Source organism: Cervus elaphus, chromosome 5 (assembly GCF_910594005.1).
Source record: "Cervus elaphus chromosome 5, mCerEla1.1, whole genome shotgun sequence".
NCBI classification, from domain to species: Eukaryota; Metazoa; Chordata; class Mammalia; order Artiodactyla; family Cervidae; genus Cervus; species Cervus elaphus.
In genome coordinates, this window is record NC_057819.1 from 101,586,018 (window position 1) to 101,607,847 (window position 21,830).

The 21,830-nt window shown below is 49.7% G+C and overlaps 1 protein-coding gene across 8 annotated transcripts in view; it reads right to left on the minus strand.

The window, feature by feature from the left end:
• The window catches only part of GAS7 (growth arrest specific 7), a 200,910-nt gene that overhangs the window by 44,092 nt on the left and 134,988 nt on the right, over positions 1–21,830 (minus strand). For 6 of the 8 annotated variants that reach the window (XM_043903840.1, XM_043903841.1, XM_043903844.1 and 3 more), the window contains exons 3-4: positions 15,954–16,034; positions 5,496–5,581 (exon numbers count right to left, since the gene is read on the minus strand). In XM_043903840.1, coding sequence (XP_043759775.1) covers positions 5,496–5,581; positions 15,954–16,034 — 167 coding nt within the window. The remainder of the gene's footprint in view (positions 1–5,495; positions 5,582–15,953; positions 16,035–21,830) is intronic. The other 2 variants (XM_043903842.1, XM_043903848.1) reach the window with 1 other exon arrangement.

The following is a 21,830-nucleotide window of genomic DNA, read 5'->3' on the forward strand; positions in this document are numbered from 1 at the left end:
GATCTTACATATATGTGTATGTGTATATGCCTGTATTTGCTGCTGCTGTTTCGTTGCCAAGTTGCGTCTGACTCTTTGTGACCCCATGGACTGTAGCCCGCCAGGCTCCTCTGTTCATGGGATTCTCCAGGCAAGAATACTGGAATGGGTTGCCATTTCCTCCTCCAGGGGATCTTTCTGACCCAGGGATTAAACCCAGGTCTCCTGCTTAAGTTAAATGATTGGTCCATTGTTCCTTTATAATATTCATTCTGCTCTTACAAATGCTTATAAATGTCCATAACAAAAGTGTTTTTTTTTTTTTTTTTAATTTCTCTTTCCTATGCTTCTAGAAGGTTTTTCTCCTCTTTTTTTTAAACCTCTCCCCAGCCCGGTTTCCTGGCCTCACCTGGGCTGCTTGGCTGGCACTGTAAGGACCCATCAAGGGTGGTGACAGATGAGGCAGTGCCTGTGAGACCATGGCTGGTCATTCCCAGCTGACTCCATGGGCCCGTGGCTCTGTGATGTCTTCTGAGCCTGATCTCCTTGCATGTGAAGAATCTGGCTCCCACACCCTCAGCTGGTAGAACCCAGTGTGAAACCTCTCAGGGGCTCTAGCACTATTAAGACAAAACCCAAGCTCCTAAAAACAGCCTTGAGGACTTCTCTGGCCTCCTCTTCTGTCTTCCCCACGCTTGCTAACACAATGAACCATAGTCCTGCTTGGCCTCAATGGCTTTTTCAAAATCATTGCCTCTAAGCATCCACATATGCTGTTCCCTCCACCTGGATTGCTGTTCCCCTACCATCATTCTCGACCAAGCTAAACCTCTGCTGATTTTTCCAGTCTCAGCTTTTATTAAAGAGCCCATCTCCAAACATTTCCACCACCACTTGGTCAGGTCTTTAGAGCACACACTCCCCTCCAGCCCCATCACTGCCAATATGAAATCAACATTTGTCTCTCTCCAGCCCCAGCTACTAACCTCTATCAAGTGGAAGTGCTAGTCACCCGTCATGTTTGACTCTTTGTGACCCCCCCCAGACTATAGCCCACCCAGTTCCTCCGTCCGTGGGATTTTTCAGGCAAGAATACAGGAGTGTGTAACCATTCCCTTCTCCAGGGGATCTTCTTAACCCAGGGATTGAACCTGGGTCTCCTGCATTGCAGGCAGATTCTTTACCATCTGAGACACCAGGGAAGCCCTAACCTTGACAAGATAAGGGCTTTATCTGTCTATGACTCAGTGCCTGGCAAAGAAATACATGTTCAATAGAACATGAGCTATTTACCAAGTAGGGAAGGAAGAGACCCATTGAGTAAATGAGCTCTCAGAATCTCACCTCTCCCTTCATCAGACACTGTCTCCTCCAACAGGTCCCTTAAGTTTTCAAGTTCTTGGTCCCACTCCCTTTCCTCTCTTCTGCATCTAAAGACAACCTTCCTGGGGAACAGTTCATGGAAAGCTAAAACAGTTGGAAAGTGAGTCACAAGAGTCTAGGCTCTAGTGGGCATGTTCCTTGCCTTCCTGCACAGGGATCAGAGGGGGCTAAAATCACTGTAGCCCTGGCAGGCAGGCAGGCAGGGGACAGGCTCGGATGTGCTTCTGCCAAGGCCAGCATGACTATTCCCAGTCTCTGATCCCCTAACCTCCCATCAAGTGGGTCCCCTGCATCCATCACCCACGTAGCTCGCCCCAGGGCTGCACACTTGCAAACCTCCACCGGGTGGCACCAGATTACCACCACCTATGCCCAGCCTTCCAGGTCTCGTGGAGCTAGGGGTGGGAGGAGAGGGTGGGCACCCTCGGGGGCTGCAGGTCACCCAGCCACTCAGTTCCACCCATGATGGTACAGACACATTTCTGGTTTCCATGAAGATTACACATGCCCCCCACCTGCCCAACATTCTAATTTTCTTAACTTTCTCAAGGAGGGGCAGCCAACAGGCAGTAGTAAAAGGGCACAAGAGAGGTGTGACAAGGTACTGTATCTACCCTGACCCAACATCTCAAATGGCCATGTGTTCATTCCTTCATTTACTCACTCACTCATTCATTCATTCACTCTTTCAGTATTGCAGCGTGCTCTATCTATCAAAGCCACTCAGTCGCGTCCAACTCTTTGTGACCCCACTGACTGTAACCCATCAGGCTTCTCTGTCCATGGAATATTCCAGGCAAGAATACTGGAGTGGGTTGCCATGCCCTCTTCCAGGGGATCTTTCTGACTCAGGGATCGAACCCACATCTCTAGCCTCTCCTGCATCGGCAGGTAGATTCTTCACCACCTGTAATATTATTAGGTGATAATTGTCACTAATTATAGTTGACAGCCTGGGATGGGGGAGTAAACACTGAGCTTGCTGAAGCGCGCTTATACATATTCTGAGGACCATTTATCGGTAGTGCTCTCTGTAAATACCAACCCTTCTTAACCTATTTCTATGACTGTTCTCTGGTGCCTCTGTGGACAGCCAGCTCTGCAGGAACATGAACACTTTCACAGCCTAACAGGCTAACATTCTACCTTACCGTGCTGCAAACTGGTGGACACACGTATTTTGTTCTCTCCACGTGCTGCACTAGTTATTTTTGTTACTCTGATGATAGCTCACCTTCTGAATGTTACCATCCAAAAAAGGAATACATGGGACTCCACCTGTCCTGAAGCAGCACTCAGGCCAGGGTCTCCGGAGCTGACCTTTCCTTCATCCCCAACACCTCACCTCTAACTCTTTGTTTCTTAGGTCTCATTGTATCTGCTGTCTATAAAAGTAAAATGTGTTTATTTTAGAAAATTTTAAAAATACTTAAAAGTCTAAAGAAAATAAACATCACCTTCGACTGAAGTTTCTCAACCTCAGCACCCTTCATCTTTTCAATCTGGGTAATTCTTTGTTGTGGGGCTGCCCTGAACCTTACTTAGTAATAGCTCTGGTCCCACTGACCAGATGCCAGTGACACCCCCTGCCCAGCTGTGACAACCAAAATATCCAAACATTGGCAAATGTCCCCTGATCGAGAACTGGACAGAAATACCAATGTTTGGGTTTATTTTTTCATCCAGTCACATGTCTTCATGTATGGGTAGATTTCCTTCTCCCAAACAAGATGGACCATAAATGCAGCTTTGGGACTTCCCGGATGGCTCAGCAGGTAAAGAATCCACCTGTAATGTAGGAGACAGGCAGGAGACGTGGGTTCGATCCCTGGGTTGGGAAGATCCCCTGGAGGACGAAATGGCAACCCACCCCAGTACTTTTGCCTGGGAAACCCCATTGATAGAGGAGCCTGGTGGGCTACAGTCCATGGGCTCTCCAAAGAGTTGGACACGACTGACCGACTGAACATACATACATACATGCAGTTTCGTTCTGCTTTTTGCATTCACTATTATGGTCTCTGCATTTTCTTAAATCAGTACATTTTCTCCAGAAGAATGTGTTTCCATGGCTGCATGGCACTGTTGGCCAGACAGACGTTCAAGGCCATTATCCATTTTACCCATCCCCTGTTACTGGACAGTTAGGCTGGGTCAAGGGCTGTATGCTTGAGTGAACAGCTTTACACAGATCAGAATCCCTGCGTGTATTCCAAGAACAGATGCCTGGAGGGAAATTCCTGGGTCAAGGTCTTACAGCAACACAATGTCCAACCAGCTTCCCAGGAGGTTATAGGGATCAGGATACATGTTGCTTTAAATGATTAAGTAACAACTTGAGAGTGTTTCGGGATGGGGGAGTCATGTGTCATTAGAGAAGGAAAGAAGAATGATGGGGGAGGGGCAGAGGGGACTGTTTCCAATATCCTTCCTTGGTGCCTCTCTAGTTGCTGAGAAACCACAGCAGAACTTGGGCTGATGTCTCAAGAAAACACTCTGCAGTTGGGTGGCATATGAGCTTCATTTCGAACAGACCGACAGGCTGTGTTGAGAGGGGGGCTCTGCAGGAAACACACAGGGCCAGGGCTGTGGTGTGTGCTGTGAGCAGAGGATGAAGGGGACACACATGTGCTGCTACAGCTAACTGTGCCCGGATGCTCGCCTGTCACGCCTGTCATGACACGGTCCCCCACCTGAGGCAGCAGCAGCCCCTGGGGGCTCGTTAAAACAGAGAACCTCAGGCCCCTCCCCAGACCTCCTGAATCAGAATCTGCATTCTAACAGGAGGCCTGGGGTGATTCGTCCATCCATCAATACGTATGGGGCCTCGCCTCACCCCGATGTCCTAATTCTCCTCCAGAGTTTGAACTGAATGGACCTGAGCCCAAGGCTCAGCCTCCTAACACAAGAACATAATTAGGTTTCTGAGGTTTCTTGCCCCATATACCCAGGTCGGACGACCGATTTGCACACCAGGACCGCTACGGGCCTCCACTGGAGTTTCCTCTGGCTTCGCCCCGCCCAGGCATAGCTCACCATGTTTTGGGTCCTAACACGTGCTCTCATGCCCCTCTCGCCTGCATTTCAGCTAAGTGTCACATTGGAGCCGCTGTGACCACAAGGTCTTTCCTTTAGGGACCAGCACACAGAACCCACTGCTGTTGACAACAAGCAACTACTGTTATCACATCACTGCCACCACCATCCTTGGGGCCTGGCATCTTAACTCCTGAAAGGGCTGGTTTGGAGGCTCCTACTTAAGGACATCTTGTGATAATTCATGGATGGACCACATAAGACCTGTCCCCGGTTCCTTAGACAGAGCTTAAGGCCACTGGAAGAATCTGGCATCGAGTCTGGTCTGACCACCTGGTAATCGTGTCAACCTGCTCGAGTCACTTATCTGGTCTGGGACTCTATGACCGCATCTGTAACACGGGAATAGTACTGACACCTCTTGCCTACGTTTGCACAAGTTTCGGCTGAGATGACACATGGGAACACAGGATGGGAATCTTAAAACACACTCCCATGTCCTTCTACTCCGCAGCTGCCCCTCTCTGGATGATCAGATGTGACAAAATGTTTGACTCAGTTCCACTCTGGGTGAAGTCTGGGGGTGGGAAAGCGCAAAGCAGAGAAGGAAAATGGCCTGGACTCACCCGTATTCTTAAAGTGTTGGGAAATCTGGACTCATTAGGAATCCAGACAGCAGGATGGAACCTTCTGCCCCAACACAGAGAGGTTATAATCTCATTACTGTCAACCCATCAAAAGCATCCTCAATTTCCAGAGACTTCCAAGGCAGTCCAGTGGTTAAGACTCCATATATCCACTGCAGGAGGTTCGGGTTCAATCCCTGGTTGGTGTACTAAGATCCCTCAAGCCGTGTGGCTTGGGTCAAAGGAAAAAAGAAAAAACCGACTATCTTCAACTTCTAGAGAAAACCAAACCATAATCACACCAGCTCTCTTGCAATCATGGTACATTGGAATGACCTGGATACCAACCTCTTCCTACCTGAGGCAGGACTGGGCTGTAGCTACCTGGACCCCTACAGTGTCCCCATTCTAATGACGCCTCCCTGGACCGACCTAAGGGCTGCCCCTACCTCCCGGAACAGGGCCCCTTACCTGGGAATCACCGGTGGATTTTCGGACACTCATGTGGGCAGTCTCGGGAGGGTGCGCTGGGGTCCCTGACGTGTGGTATCCATTCACTGCGGGGACAGAAACACCGCTCAGATGCTGCTGTGCTGGCCACAGACAGGCCCCTCCGACCTTGCAGACCACAGGGGCAGCTGGGCCCCTTCTCCCACCTCATTGTCTGCCTCTGAGGGGTCTTGCACAGCCAGGACCACCTCTCTGGATCTCACTCCTATCTGCGGGGCTGGAGATGGGTTGAGAGCATCTCCCAAGCCCCAGCCCCCAACTAACCAATCTCCTGGGGGACCTTTTTGAACCAAAGAAAAGAAAGATGCTCAGTAGGAAGAGAGGCATCACAGTCCAACAATCATCGCCAAAAATAACCTCATCAGCCGTGGTCACTGGTGCAGATCAAGGGCCCAATCTCTCTCTAGAGTCAGGTGGGGACACCCCCACCCTCCTGCAAATCACTGCCCCGCCCCCCCCAACAACTCCCCACCCAAGGACTTCCTCCCTGAGGGCCTCCTCCCCCTCACCCACTGGAATGTCAGTTTAATGACAAGAGAACTGGCCTCACGGGTTTCTAGGAAATTTGGCTTTGCTAATTAAGAGTCAGGGGATCATATGACAGCCTTCATGAGTCCTGGTTTTGCTAAAATTAAGACAAAAAAATATTCAAGGCTCTAAAAGTCTATCCCTATGACACTCACTCATGCTCCCAACATGAGCTGATACTCGAGGATGGAGAGTCCCGGTCTGTAGTATTTGCCAATTTCTATGGCCTCAAGGCTCCCAGGGGGCGCCTATTGAAGCCCCCAACACTGCTGCCTGGTCCTGACATCACACATACGCACTGAGGTCCACGCATCCTCAGTTCCCAGAGGCAGCCTTGCCCTCTCATGGATACAGTTAGTGAAGCCTCAGCTTCTCCATCTGTAAAATGGGACCACTTCTACCTAGTCTCCAAACCTACTCTGTTGGGATGAAAACCCACACCTGCAGCAAGGATCTGTTAAATTATAAAGCACTTCATGAAGAGAATGGATGAATTCTCTTTTCACGAAGTTCCTTAATCTAGTGGCCTTGAGCCCCAAGCTTGTATGATCTCTGGACACCAGGAAAGCCATCTTCCTGACGCCCCAGGCTTTGGAGGATTTGCTACAACACACACACTGCAGGTCGGCCTGAAGAAGGATGGACACAGTGATGTCCACTCGTGGGTCTTGTCGCCAGCACCCAACAGAGAGGGAGGAGGTAAAGGAGGAGGGACTAAAGTTATTACCTTTTGCCCATTCTCAGGGCAAGGGCCAGGGGCAAGCAATGGGGTGTGAAGGCCACGCCATGGAGAGCCCTTTTCATGCCGGGGGTGTGTCCCCCATTCTCCACCAACTGCAGGGGAAAATTCAGGGCACCTGTGAGCAGAGGTGCACCCAGCACCTCTGGGGTAACTGGGTCTCTCCTGATCTGAGAGTTGGCTGGAAACTCTGGAAGAAGGGTGGGCACAGATGCACCAGGACAACGAAACACTGGCCACACAGCTGGGGCCCAGGGCAGTGGCTTAGGACACAAGAAGAAACAAGTTAGTTTCACATGGCCAACCATGCTCCTGGTCTATACTCAGGGCCCTCAAGAAGCTGCTGATTCTACCCAAGAGTCCTCTAGGTAAAAGGCAGGGGTTGGGGGTAGGAGTCCAAGGGCATCACTGAACACTGAGGCCTCAGAGGAGAACCTACTCAGGTTGGCACAGGCCGTGGTAGCAATGGCACAGTAAACTGGATAGATAAATACTACTTGTGAGGCAGTCATAACACTCAAGAAACGTAACTTCTCAAGGAGCACAGCACCGAAATGGACAAAACGCAAATGCTGGAGAATTTGAAGACAACAGTAGGAAACCTTAAGACTGCTTTCAGTCTAAGACTGATTTCGTGGACAAAAGTCAGGAAGTGGAATGTCTCAGTGATTTAATTTAAAAGGCTGATTGAACTAGATGGATTAAACATCATACCCTATAAACAGAGATAATCTCTTTTTACTGAGAAGCCATGGTACATTAAAAATGTTGGGCCTACTTAACCCATAAATAAAGTATCAATAAATTGCAAAAGGCATAAATAACACAAGACATATTCTTTGACTGGAAAGCAATAAAAGTAGATAGAAATAATGAAAGAACAAATAGACAAGGTCCCTATCTCTCCCCCTAACCTGACCCCAGAAGCTTGGACATTTAAGAGAATGCCCTCTTAAAAAATAATCTCAGGTCAAAGAGCAATTTCAAACTATAATTACACAATATTTTAAAAATAATGAAAAAGAACATATCAAAACAAATGGGAAAGGGCCTGAATTATATTTGGAGGAAAATTCATAGCCTTAATTATTGCATTACCAAGGCCAAGAGAATAAAAATAAATGGACTAAACATTCAACTCAAGAATTTAGAAAAAAAATTTAAAAGCCAATAAAATTAATCCAAGGAAAACATGAGAAAAGGATATAAATATGGTACGAGAAATTAGTAAGCTAGGAGACAGGATAATATTAGCAACTCTGGTTGTTTGAGGGGTTGAGGGGTAGAGAATGACAAAGATAAAAAAGGCAGATCAGCCTAATTTGAGAGTGAAAGAAGACACAAATGCCTAGAATCGGGAATTAGACGGCAAACAGAAACTTTTTTTTAATGCAAGAGATTTGATCTATAGTTCTATGCTAATAAATATAAAACTTTCCGTAAGATTCAAATGATCAAAATGATTTCAAAGGATACCAGAAACACCAAAATGAGTAAAACATTTGAAAAAGGACCTCCCTGTCAAAAGACATCAGATCCAGATGGTTTTATAGGCAAAGTCATTCAAACTCATGAAAGAAATATATAGGCCCACACTGCACAGTATAGATATACCTGGTGACTTTCTCAGTTTATTCTACAAAGACAGCATTGCCCTGATCCTAAAATCCCCTAAGGACAAGAACAAAAATGGAACCACTGTTCAGTTGACTACGAAAATGAATATGAAAGCTCTTACCTGAGCAGGCCTTAGTTTAGAAGCAGTCACTACCTTTAATGCTACCGGGTCCTTGTAACCCAAGGTGGTCCCCATCTTCTTGAGGGCAGTCTTTCTGATCCCCGCTTTCTCCCACCACAGCACCCCCAAAAGTGCACCCTCAACATGCCATTCTCCTGCCTGTAGCCTCCCCCAGACTGGTGGCCCCCACGCTAACAGCAGCCGGGAACCATCTAATGCAATGGCATTTGCCCCTAATCCATCCCCTTGTTCTCACTTCAGTTCTGGCTTGTCAGCGGTTGGCTAATTACCGCTCATGTCAAAACAATTACTGGGAAAGAAAAACTAATTTTCCATTCAACCATTTCTCCCCATACAGCACCTCTCCCCTGACACCCTGTCTCACTGCATTTTATTCCAACGGTCCCCGCACCTTTGGAAAAGTCATCCTTGGGGACCTGAACCGTTACAGCTTGCCCGAGATGGTCCCGATGGGCAACCCCCATGCCGCTGGGCCCCCCGGCTTACTGAGGGTGAGGGCAAAGCTGAACACGGCCAGAGGTGGGTGCTTTAGAGGCCTCCAGCCTCCCAGGGGTAAAAATGAAATAAAATATAGTCCAGGATCACTCATAACCATAAGGACCATAATTCAGTTGGGGATACAAGAAAAAACATATATAAAATACCAAATTCAGCTGTTTTAAAGAAAAGGGAACAGAAAGCTCTATCTAGTAACTTTAGTAACTTCAAATAAAATAGAAACACACACACACATTTCATTCCTCTTTATGGGAAGTTAAACAAAGCGAGCCGCTGGGAGATAAACAATGAGAGAAGGGGGCATATAATTTGTAGAAAGGAGAAGTCATTTGCTAGTGGAGGGGTGGATAAAGAAACAGAAATAAGACCAACAGAGAATTGCCAGCATCGTCTGCTGCCCAGAACTCACCCCCTCCCTATAACTCTGACTCCATTCCCCAATTCCAATTTGCCATGTAAGATGGTTTATCCTCCAAGCCCCAATGCCCAGGTCCTATTCTCTAAAACACCCTAAAGGTAAGACTTAATTCTTCCAAACAAGAAAACCAGCCCTGGACACCTCCTGCGGGTGTGGCTCATCTCCCTTTTCTCTGGAATAAACAAGTAACTTCTTTCCCCAATGTAAAGACATCTGGGAAGCCCCTGTTCTGGAAATCCTTGCCTCACTCCTATGACATCTGAACCTGGAGGAACGAGGTATCTACCCAGGCAGGTGACAACAACCAATTCTGCAGGACATTCTTTGTAAGTGACCTGCAGTGAAAGTAAGGGCAGGATCTGACGGTAGGCCTTTTAAAAATATGCCGATGTGCTCTGTGAATCTCAATCAAGGCAGCAGCATGGCAATCCCAAGCTTACAAGGTCAAAGAACCAGGATGGGGGGGAGGTGCCAGGAAAGCAGAGGTGCTGCCATGGAACCCACTTTGGGAAACGAAGCTGGGGCTGTGGGAAAGTAGGTTTTAAGTCAGGTTACCAAGGCAAACACCCGTGCCAGATGGGTGGGTACCATCCCTGCCTCGTTGCCCCACTATGCCCTGTGTGGCCTTAAAAGGATGCTCTTCATCGTATTCACCTTCCCAGGTGTGTGCCCATCGGCCAGGTCTGCCTAGGGGAGAGGTTTTACATGTATAGCCCTCTGGTCTGGAAATCCTTCTGTTCTTGACATTTCTCTCTGACTACCCAGTCCCCATTGTGTCCCTGGTTGTCTAAGATGTAAACTGTATTCGCCCAAAGAGAACTCACATCTATGTGTCTATGGACGTGAAAGGTTGGAAATTTGAGTCTATTGTCCTGGTTATCAAAGGTTAAACAGGCCTTTGCAAGTGCCCCCAGGAAAGGAACGCCAACAGGAGTGTGTTTCTCAAGGTGGCGCCCCATGCCCTTCCCCTGGGGTCAACAGTGATCCCTAGTTGAGAGCCATGGAAGCGCGCTGGGTCTGGCAGCTTATAATTCTGCAGTGGGCCAGGGTCTCTGCTTGCGCTTCTGTGGGAGGAAATGGCTGGCTGGGGCTTCCTGATCTGGAGAAGATGTGTTGGGGGTGAGGCCTGGGTTCTGAAGCCCCTTTCCTGGGGCGCTCTGCTCACGGGGTGCACAGCTGTCTGCATGTACTCCAGACTCAAAGATGGGCCCTCCCTGATCAACAACAGACCTCACTCCCTCCCCTGCAATCTGGCTTTCCTTGGCTGCTGGAGGCAAGCTGCTTGTCCAAGCATGACTCCTTAGCAGAGTCAAGCCCCAGATAGGGCAAAGCCAGCATCTGAACCCAGGCTTCCCAATACCCCCACTCCCAGGGCAGCTCAATAAGAGACAGATTTCCTCCATCCTGAAGGGAAACACAATGCAAGTTCAACCCATGTCTGTCCAGGCCTAGAAGCTCAGAAAGGAATTTACTCTCCATGCCTGCCTGCTCTGTCATCTGACAGGGCAGCCACCAGTCACAGGTGGCTATTCAAATTCTAACACGTTAAGTTTAAATATAATCCAAATGCAGGGTGGTACCCAGGATGGGATCCCAGAACAGGAGGAGGACAACACTGAAAAAGTTGGTGAAGTCAAATGAAATTCAGACTAGTTAATAACACTGTACTACCTTGATTTCTTAGTTTTGATAAATGGACTGCGGTTATGTAATGTGACATTAACATTAGGGGAGGGACTTCCCCAGAAGTTCAGTGGTTAAGACTCCGCCTTCCAATGCAGGGTGCGTGGGTTCCATCCCTGGTTGGGGATCTAAGATCCCACATGCCATGCAGTGTGACCACAAAAAATAAAAAATAAAAATTATGGGAAACTGAGTACAGGCTATATAATAACTCTCTGTACTGTCTTCACAATTTTCTTTTGTAAGCCTAAAATTATTCTAGAACTTGAAAAGTACTAAGTTAAATAAAATGAAAACTTCATTCTTCAAGCAGAGCAGATACATTTCAAGTATTCGGGAGCCGCATGTGGTCAACGGCTACCATCCTGGGCAGGGTAGAGACAGAACATTTCCGTTAGTGCAGAAAGTTCTAGAGGACAGAACTAGTCTGTGCTGGCATCCATTGGACCCAGCAACTCATACCTGAAATTCCCAGAACTTCATTTTTCACTCGCGTTTTTCTTTCCATCTGCCTATTACTATTTCTCTCCATATAAATCATTACTGCTGCATGGCATGTTAAACCAGCCCAAAGATGGTTTTTAATACATGCAGTAGTTACTGAACAGAGCCTTCGGTATTCTGTTGGGGTTTCAAGCTGACTTACATGGACCCCACTGGGAAACCCTGGCATTAAATGCTTCTAATAGTTACTGAATAAACACAGCTCCCACTGTGATCTGAGAGGAGGCCACACAGCGAAAGTCCTGGGTCCGGCGCTGACTCAAAGTGGCCCCCAACATTCCAAGGGTGGAGCCCAGACTGTGGGGGGTGGGTACTGGATGTGTTTCAGGCCTCTCTCCCCAGCTATAACCTGGCTGTGCTTCAGGCATCTGACAAACCTGCACTAAGAAGAACGAACTGGCCCTGTCCAGAGTGGTCCTTCCAATCCTCTTTAGAAGCTCAACTCAAGGGTAAACCTGAGGGAATCCCCTGGCAATTCCAGTGGTTAGGATTCTGGGCTTTCACTGCCGGGGGCATGGGTTCGATCCCTGGTCGAGGATATAACATCCTGCAAACCAAGTGGTGTGGCCAAAAGAAAAAAAGTAAACCTGAGCCCCATGGTCGCCTCCACCCCTCTGCCTCCTTGAAGGGGCATTATCTAAGCTTGGCTTGGCTGGGTTCACTTGTGGTTCCCACCTATATTCTTCCTGTTTTTCCACAATCTTCAGGAACAACCATATGGGATGCTTGTAGTCAGTAAACCTGAATATGTTTTCCTTCTACATCATCCTTATGCCCCCACCCACCTTGCAGGTAACCCCCAACCCCATCACTGCTAACCAAGAGCTGCCCAGTGGCTTCAAGTAGGCAGCTTCCTAGAAAGACAAGACACCTCACTGCTTTTCACCCCCATCCCAACCCTCACACTCAGAAGGAAATCCCAACAACACCTTCCTCTGGACCCTGACTCCCCTCCCCCATCACCTACCACCCTTCTTCTTGTCCCCCATCCTCCAGCCACACTGGTCTGCTTTCCATTCACAAATATGCCAAGGTCACTTCCACCCCAGGGCCTTTGCACCAGCTGTCCCCTGGCCCAGAACAATCCACAACCACCACCCTCCACACATGCTGTCTCCACGTCTTTAAAGCTTGACCTAAAGTGAGGCTGCCCCTGATGCCCCAGTCATATGCTCTGTCCTGCTGACCATCTGATCAAGTTGCACCATTTGATCAAGATGTCTGTGAATGAACATCTGATCAAGTTCATGTTTGCTGGTTTATCCAACTTTCCCATTAGAATGTAGCTCCTGGAACCAGGGACCCCACAAGTCTGGCTTGCCTGAGGATGTACCCCCAGTACTGAAAACAACGTCTGCACACTTTTTGAATGGAAAGGCTTCAGCTCCATCACTGCTGCCCTGCAGAAGCAGGAGCAGAACAAAAGGGGCTTCAATCCAGGGCCCTGAGTGGTCTCCAGGCGAGGCGCCCACAGCCCCAGGAACCCGAGGATGGGGATGGTCAGCTTTTGAAGCAACCTCATGTCTTCATCAAGTCTATTTCTCTCTCCACAATAAAATTCAGTCTCCTGAAAGCTGCTTATAAAACTGAAGGAAAGAATGGCTGGGAAAATCCTGGTGCTGCTCCCCTGTAGGGAGAAATACCAACCTAGCTATTCCTTTATTTTTCAAGATTCTATTTAAAAACCAGAAGAGAAGATGTCAGGTTATCACAGATCCTCCCCTAGCCTCACTGGTGGGTTCTCTTCTCTTCCACCCCAGAGGCCGGATGGAGATTTGACGCATGTGTTCATGCCCCAGGGTAGAGAGGACCACAAACCACAACCATGGAGGGCTGGACAGGACCTCAGCCACGTCTTCCTCCTGTTTATGAGTGGGCAAAGTGAGGCCTGGCAAGGAGCAGGGATGTGCCTGAGGCCTCAATCTAAGGAGTTGCAATGTCACAAATCTAAGATATCACTGGTTGTTAGAGACACCCTTATTTTAAGTACTAGTGAGAAAGAAAAAAAAAAAAGGATGCTTCCAGTTAGACTAGGACACATCATTGATTTCCAAGATATTAAAACTGGGAAATAAAACGTGGGTCTGAGGACTTCTCTGGTGGTCTAGTGGCTAATACTCCGCACTCCCACTGCAGGGGATGAGGGTTTCATCCTTGGTCAGGAAGATCCCACACGCCACGGTCAAAACAATTAATTAAATAAATAAAACTGCTATCTTCAAACAAATCTTAAAAACAAAACCAAACCAACCCAAAAATGTGGGTCTGAGAATCCAGAGCTGGGGTCCTGCATGTTTTGTGGCTGCTTTTCATTGTCACAGGCTGTGGTCCATCATCTGACCCCCGAGTGGTGCTGAGCTGAGGTTCTGAGTCCTTCTAGAACAGAGCTTCTGAGCCCGGTACTGCTGACATGCATGGCTGCACAGCCCTTTGGTTGAGCGGCATCCCTGGCCTCTCCCCATTAGATGTCTGTAGCACCGCCCCCTACTGGTGACACCCAAGAATGTCCCCTGGAAGGCAAAATCACCCCTGAGGTGAGCACCACTACGGAGCCAGAGAAGAGAAACCAGAGAAGCAGCCAGAGCCAGAGAAGCTTAAGTATGATGTGGACAAACACACACAAGGACAGAAACACCAAGTTAAACGGGGTCCAGTCCAGGCATTCTCCAAGCTGATGTGTGATCTCCAAAGGTGGGGAGAGGAGGCAGGATTTCCAACTCTAAAAAGCCCTTTCTCGCAGAGACCTGGGATCCCAGGGACATGGGAAGGAGGTGCCCCGGGTCCCCGGGGGTTGAGGCAGAGGAGGGAAGTCGGGGACCACACTGTCTAAAGCCCTGCCCACCCTGGCGATTCTTCCTGGATCTGAGCCTCTCCCACCGTTCTGGGTCCCTCAGAGCCCAGTGCTCCTCCCAACCCTCCTTCTGGGGGATGGCTCTGTCCACAGCAAAGAGGGGACAGGATGCTTCTGAGCGCGGTGCCAGGGGCAGCAGGCTTCGGAGAGCTGACCGCACTGACCTAAAGGGCAAGCTTCCCACACCGGCTCTGGCAGCCCCGTGTAGCTGGCTGGGCAGGGCCATCACCTGTCACTTACACACCCCGGCCTCTCCCTGCCGGTGGCACGTCCCTGTCCTGCTCCGGGGACCCCCACCGTGGTCGGAAAAGACAGCTGGGTTTTCTCTCTAGTGTCTGGGTGGCCTGGAGCCAGCCAGGATAGAGGGCCACACCTCACAGTATTCACACCAGCATTTCTATTGTTAAAAAAACACAAGAACAGTAACAAAAGACGAGGCACCATGCCGGGAAATGCCTACCATCATATGACCACTAGGAAGGCTAACTGGCCCCATTTCTGGGGACTCAGTCTGAGAACGTAGCCCTGGTTGCATCCCCAGGAAACCAGGAGGAAATGCCCCATTTTCCTGCCCCACAGGGGGTTCCTTCTTAAATTTTTTAGGTTAAAAAAAAAAAGTGTGTGTGTGTATACAGGCATATATACACAAAGTTATAAATAAAAACATTTTAAAAGCCTAGAAGAACTTTCCATGAAAAGCAGCCCCCCATCCCTTCTCTCAGGCCTCAGTTGATTCTCCAGGTCTATTCTGCCACCACTTCGGTTCTGCATTCTGCTGATGGTAATCTTTACCTGTGTGCCTGCTAGGTTGCTCAGTCATGTCCGAGTCTGCAACCCCATGGACTATATAGCCCACTAGGCTCCTCTAGGCAACAATACTGGAGTGGGTGGCCATGCCCTTCTCCAAGGGATCTTCCAGACCCAGGGATCGAACCTGTGTCTCTCACGTCTCCTGCACTGGCAGGTGGGTTCTTTACCACGAGCGCCAACAGGGAAGCCCAGCAATCTTCACAAAATAATGCGCTGGCATCACATTTTTATTTCTCAGTGGTGGAGAAGACCTAAAGACGCCCCGATAGGAGTAAACATCTGCCTCCTTAACTTCTACCCCTTGATGTGGAGCGAGTCTGCCGCTGCTCAGGTCCCCACGCTGGCAGACAGGTAAGAGCTCTGCTGCCTCACCTCACCCAGCCATCCCCCTCCTCTAAGCACCCAAGGGGAGTGAGAGACACCAGAGCTGCCGCTGGCACTGCCAGGGTGAAACCATCCCACAGGGCAACAGCCTACGGGGCCTCCGAGCCCTCAACACCCCTCCCAGGTTTGGCCCATGAGATCCACAGCCGGGTTTCAGATCCAGGCTCCAGAGGCTTGGCCTCTCCCGTGAAGCTGTGTGTGGGTGTGGTCCATCCCGATGCCCTGAGATAGCACATGGACAGTACCTGTTGGAGGCAGAGAGCTCCTGTGAGGGCCAGGGCTGGCTGGAATCCCAGAAGAACTGCTGGGACGCTCCCAGGTGGTCTCTGGTCAAAGAAAGAAGAAAAAAGAAAATCGTATTGAGAATTTCCTAGGGCAGAAGCTCTGAGTGTCGCAGAGCAGCAATGGATCACCTGCCTCTCTGACTCCAGGAAGCTGGAGTCTGCCTTCTGCTCCCATATAATTGCCTCTCCTGCCCCCCAGGGCAACAAAGCTTCTCTTTATTGGGGACCCTTCTCCATGAAGCGGGGACCAGAAGGTGGCCTTCTGGTTGGGACCCTCTGAAACAGTCCCCAATGCCCCTCCCTTCCCCCCTCACACATCTCCACTTCAGTTCCTTATCCTGGAACCCCAGCTGCCAACTGCTCATCACTCCCCAGATGCCCACTGTCATCTGAAACCCCAAAGCCCAGAGGAAGGAGCCTTGGGTCTGGACAGAGACCCAGGTTCTGTGTCCCACGAAGGTGACTCCCTTCCTGCTTCTCCAATTCCATACCTTGTACGAATTATAGCTGCTGTGTTTGATCACACACTTCTCTCTCCTCCGATGCCCAGCCAGGAATAAAGCTAATATTGCAGCTATATGATCAGCTCCCAAATGCTACTTCACCCATTTCACAGCTGTGAGCGGAGACTTCTTATTAAGTTATCTACTGATAAAAGCAATGCCTTCTTGGGACTTCCCTGGAGGTCCAGTGGTTAAGAATCTGCCTTCCAATGCAGGGGACACGGGTTCAATCCCTGGTCGGGGAACTAAGACCCCCACATGCTGCAGTGAACCCTGAACTCTGCAACTACGGAACTGGACTTCTGTGGGCATCTTTCCAAAACAGTGAAAAGGCCTGACAGCACAGCGGTTGTGAGTCAGTTGTGTCTGACTCTGCGACCTCCGTGGACTGTAGCCGGCTGGGCTCCTCTGTCAAAGCGATTTCCTAGGCAAGAATACTGGAGTGGGTTGCTGTTTCCTTCTCCAGGGGATCTTCCTGACCCAGGGATTGAACCTGGGTCTCCTGCATTGCAGGCAGATTCTTTACCATCTGAGCCACCGAGTAAAAGCAGTGAGTCTAGAACCAGATGCCTGGGTCTGAACTAGCTCTGCCTCTCATCACCAGTTTGATCTCCACCAAGCTCATTGTCCCCCTGGTGCCTTAGTTTCCTCCTCTGTAAACAAGACCAAGAATGGCATCCACCCAAGACAGCCGCTGTGTTCATGCCAAAAGCCCATTTACAAGTATTTAGTGTCAAGTTATTGTTAAAGTTAATCTAATATATTGATATGACATTATTGAATTCAAAATTCTATTACTGAAAATCCAATTGTTTCAAATACTAAAAACAAAAACAAGCACAACCTTCCAATGGCTTCTCTCAGTGGAGATTCGAGAGAACTGGGGTGTTTGCCTCTGTTCTGCATCTCATCTGCTGGGCAGCCCTGGGCAAGTCACGCTACCTCTCTGGTCCTCTGATTCTTTACCTAAAATGAAAGGGTTGGGCTGACTGGTCTTTTAGGCCCCAAGAGTCTTGCCCCCAGACTTTGATCAAAACCTTGAGACCCATTGTTTGGGCTTTAGGGTTTTATGGCTCTAGCAGTTGGGCGATAATATGGCTCTTTCACGTCTTAAGGGAGAGAAAATGGGTGAGCAAGGGAAGCCGCCGGGAGAATGTGACCAGGAACAAGAGAGCAGAGGGGTCTTCCAGGAGGGATAACCAGAGGGCAGGCTCAGTGGCCTTCCTGGAGGAGGAGGAACACTTGGGCTGGAGCTGAGAGCACCATGCCTTGGAGACTATGTGAAGACCACAAGCCTGCTTGGAGGTCGAGGGAAGTGCAAAGTGTTCTAGGCCTGGCCACTCGTGACCTGTGACCTTTGGAAGCCACCTGTGTTTTGCTTTTCTCTACTGTAAAATGGGGATGAAGATGGTACCTAAGCAAGGCTGTAATAGCATGTGACAGGGGCACACAGTAGGTGCCTCATCAGAGTTGAGTAAAGCAAACAGATCATGGAGGCTGGATGTGAAAATGTGGGGGAAATTCAGATGAGAAAACAGCCTCCCTACAACGTGAGGTGGGCTCCCCTTGAGACCAGACGTAGCCTGAAGCCTCAGTCTTGTTTCCAAAGAGACCTTCTTTTCTGCTGCCAGATCGGCCTGACTACACTGTTGCCCGCATGCACACAGCACTCAGCTCAGGCTCTCTCCTCCAACCTGGCCCCCCGCAGCTCTGGGGACCAACCTGCATGGCTTCACCAGCTCCTCCAGGGTCCCTCCACCCATCTCCAATCAGCTCCTGGAGCCTGGAGGCACCCCACTCCATCACATTCCTCATTCCATCTCACCCCTAACGTGTCTCCTCACTTGGGGGTCAGCGCTTACCTGGAGAGTCCCTTGTGGAGCCTTTTCCAACATGGCACAGAGAATGAAGTCCAAACTTTGCCTCTGCCCTCACCCACCGCCCCACCTCTCAGCCAGCAAGGCTCTAGCACAGGCACCTTGTCTGTCTGTCCAGATGGACCCACGCTGACCTCACTCCAGCCCAGGTAACACGCTCACTGGTCTCAGAACGTCTTTGCCGTAGCTGTTCACACACCCCCATCACCGCCTTCCCCTACTCTGGGTGTCAGAATCGTGTCCATTTGTCAAGTCCCAACAACAATGCCTCTCCCTCCTTGCAGCCCTCCCAGGGGCCTGCGAGAGGAGGCTCTGAAATCACAGGAAGATGCTGCCTACAGTCAGAATCCCACTCTAGATGCTGGGTTCAGAAGGAAGGCCCTGTGCCCTGCACTCACTGGCCTGGGTCACTCACCTGGCCCCCAGAGGCTGGAGACCCTTATCCCTGTAAGGACTGAATCTCTCTGCCCAACCTCTGCCAGGGCTCCATCAGGGACAACGCAGATGCCTGAAGGATTCCACCCAGTCCACCTCCTGGTCTTGGCCAGCTCAGGTCAACACAAAACACAAAGCCACTTCGAGCCTGGGGCAGGAACAGGGCCAGCCCGGGCGGACATCTGGAGAGAGTCCCTGGGGCTCTAGCTGAATGATCTCATCCGCAGCAGGAAAAATTGCCCTAGATGACCACACCACCCATAGGGAGGAAGCCATTCCCAGGTCTTTTCCACTAAGAGACTCCTTAATCTATTTACAGTGCACCAGGCTCCTTGATAGAGCCAAAGCACCAAAGCAAAACTGAAGTGGCAGCTTGGGGCTCAAGTTACCCTGGACTGGGGCCCCTTTGCGTCCTCTGGGCTTCTATCCTGGGGCTCTAGGTCATTCCAGGTGACCACCCAGACTCCTAATAGTTGCTTCCACGCAGGGAAATCAGTGAAGGCAGAATGGAAGGAGCGAGACCCTCACTTGGAAAGCTTCTGACCATCCAATTCATGAGAAAACATGTTTGATTTCTAAAGGCAACTCTAACTCAACTTGAACCTTTCCCGCTGAAACCAGGCAGGGGATCCAGACACACACAAATGAGCTGACTGCTGAGTGTGGATCAAATCAGACCAAGGGAGGTTGCTATTCTAGCCAACCACGTGACAAGCCAGAAATTTCCACTTCCCCATTAGTGGATTACAGCAGCTGCTCTGTGTAGAATAAAACTTTTAAAGAGAGAGTATAATTGAAAGGTGGAAAGTGATGTATTATCTTGCACAGATGTCCCCTCCTTAAAATAATCATCATAACTATTATTACGATGATTATGAAAAAAAAAAAAAGCAAGCAGGAATTATTAACTTTAAAGTCACCTCTAAACTTTACCTCCCTTTGTTAAGGTCGCTTCCTGCATGCATTACAGGTATTGGGAGAGTCAGTGAGCCCCTGGACCTAGACCACTGGTCTTGGTGATTGGCCTATGGTGGATCTGTACCTCCCCTGCTCGCCCTGAACCGCCCACCCTCTGCCCCACCCACCAGTAGACTCCTGGTTCATGATTGGTTCATTTTCTTGGCGGGTAGTGGCTCTCTGCTGCCCCCACTGGCTATCAGGTGAAATAACCATAGGTACCAGCCAAGAACTTCCCTGATAGCTCAGTTGGTAAAGAATCCGCCTGCCATGCAGAAGACCCTGGTTCGATTCTTGAGTCAGGAAGATCCGCTGGAGGAGGGACAGACTATCCACTCCAGTATTCTTGGGTTTCCCTTGTGGCTCAACTGGTAAAGAATCCTCCTGCAATGAGGGAGACCTGGGTTCAATCCCTGGGTTGGAAAGATCTCCTGGAGTAGGCAATGGCAACCCACTCCAGTATTCTTGACTGGGAAATCACATGGGCAGAGGAACCTGGAGGGGTGCAGTGCATGGGGTCACAAAGAGTTGGACACAGCTGAGGACACAAAGTGGGGATAACGCGATTGTAGTCTCATGGTCCTGTGATGAGCAGCCAATGAGCACATATAGCACAGTCTCTGAGAGAGAGGAAGCCTTCAAAGACTTTAATGATAAGAATAAAACAAACCCCTGTCCATTCTTCCCTTCGTTCCCTCCCTCCGCCTCCCAGCTTCCACCCCACCAGCTCCTCCCGCCCCACCCACCTTCACAGAGCACATCTCCCAAAGGGAGAGCAAGGGCAGGCTCCCTCTGTGATGCTGATGGGTTAGAGGTGTGAGTAACGCATGTCAGAGCTGAAGGGGTTCCCTGAGTTAACCAGAGAAACTTGCCTCCACATGGCAGCCCACAGGCTCCTTATGCAACCCTGTGATCCGGGCGGGGCAGGGGCCCTTATGCACACTTCATAGGTGATACAGAGGCCAGTGGATGAAGCAGTGGCCCCCGCAGTGCCCTGGCCCTTTGATACTGGCCTGAGCCAAGCTCTGGACTGGCTCCAGTTGGCACAGTCCTGCAAGAGCAGGGTCGGGAGCTGCCAGAGAAATTCTAGTGGGAGGGGATGGGAGGCCCACCTGGAATACTCCAAGCCTGTCCTTCAATCCCTTTAGGATCCCCAACCTCCTCATAGAGCATGGACTCAGGCAAACACAGCAGGAATTCCTGAACTTGAGCTGGCAGTGATGAGGGCTGATGCCACACAGGAAAAAGGGTGTCTGGTCACTGAACCAACAGCTGTGGGCAGCCGACTGCCAGCTCACAGATATTACGATCCCTGCTCTGTGACTGAGAAAACTGTAGATGGGTCCTGAAAAGGACATCGCATCAAATCAAAGCCTGGACACTCAGGATCCAGGCCCTCAGCACAGCGATTTGGTAAATCTCCAGGCTTGTTTCCCAAACTTGGCCTCTTATCAGGATCACTGGGGCCACCTGCTGAAGCTACAGATTCCCAGACCCTGTGCCCAAAGGTTCTGGTTTAGCAGATCTTGGGTGGAACCCAGAAGTTAGCATTTTAACAAGTAGTCTCAGGGATTAATCAGATGTGGGAAAAACGGGGTAGAGTCCATAGTAAAAACATGACAGGAACCAGCCACAGGCTGGGAGGTACAGGGATGAGACATAAACCCCAGGGGAGGGGCCAGGCATGATCACTGCAGATGGTGACTGCAGTCACAAAATTAAAAGATGGGAAAAAAGCTGTGACAAACCTAGATAGTGTATTACAAAGCAGAGACATCACTTTGCCCACAAAGGTCCATATAGTCACAGCTACCATTTTTCTAGTAGTCAGCTACAGATGTGGGAGTTGGACTGTGAAGAAGACTGAAGAATTGATCCTATCCAACTGTGGTGCTGGAGAAGACTCTTGAGAGTTTCTTGGACAGCAAGGAGATCAAACCAGTCCATCCTAAAGGAAATAAACCTATAATATTCATTGGAAGGACTGATACTGAAGCTGAAGTCCCAATACTTCAGCCACCTGATGCAAAGAGCCCACTCATTGGAAAAGACCCTGATGCTGGGAA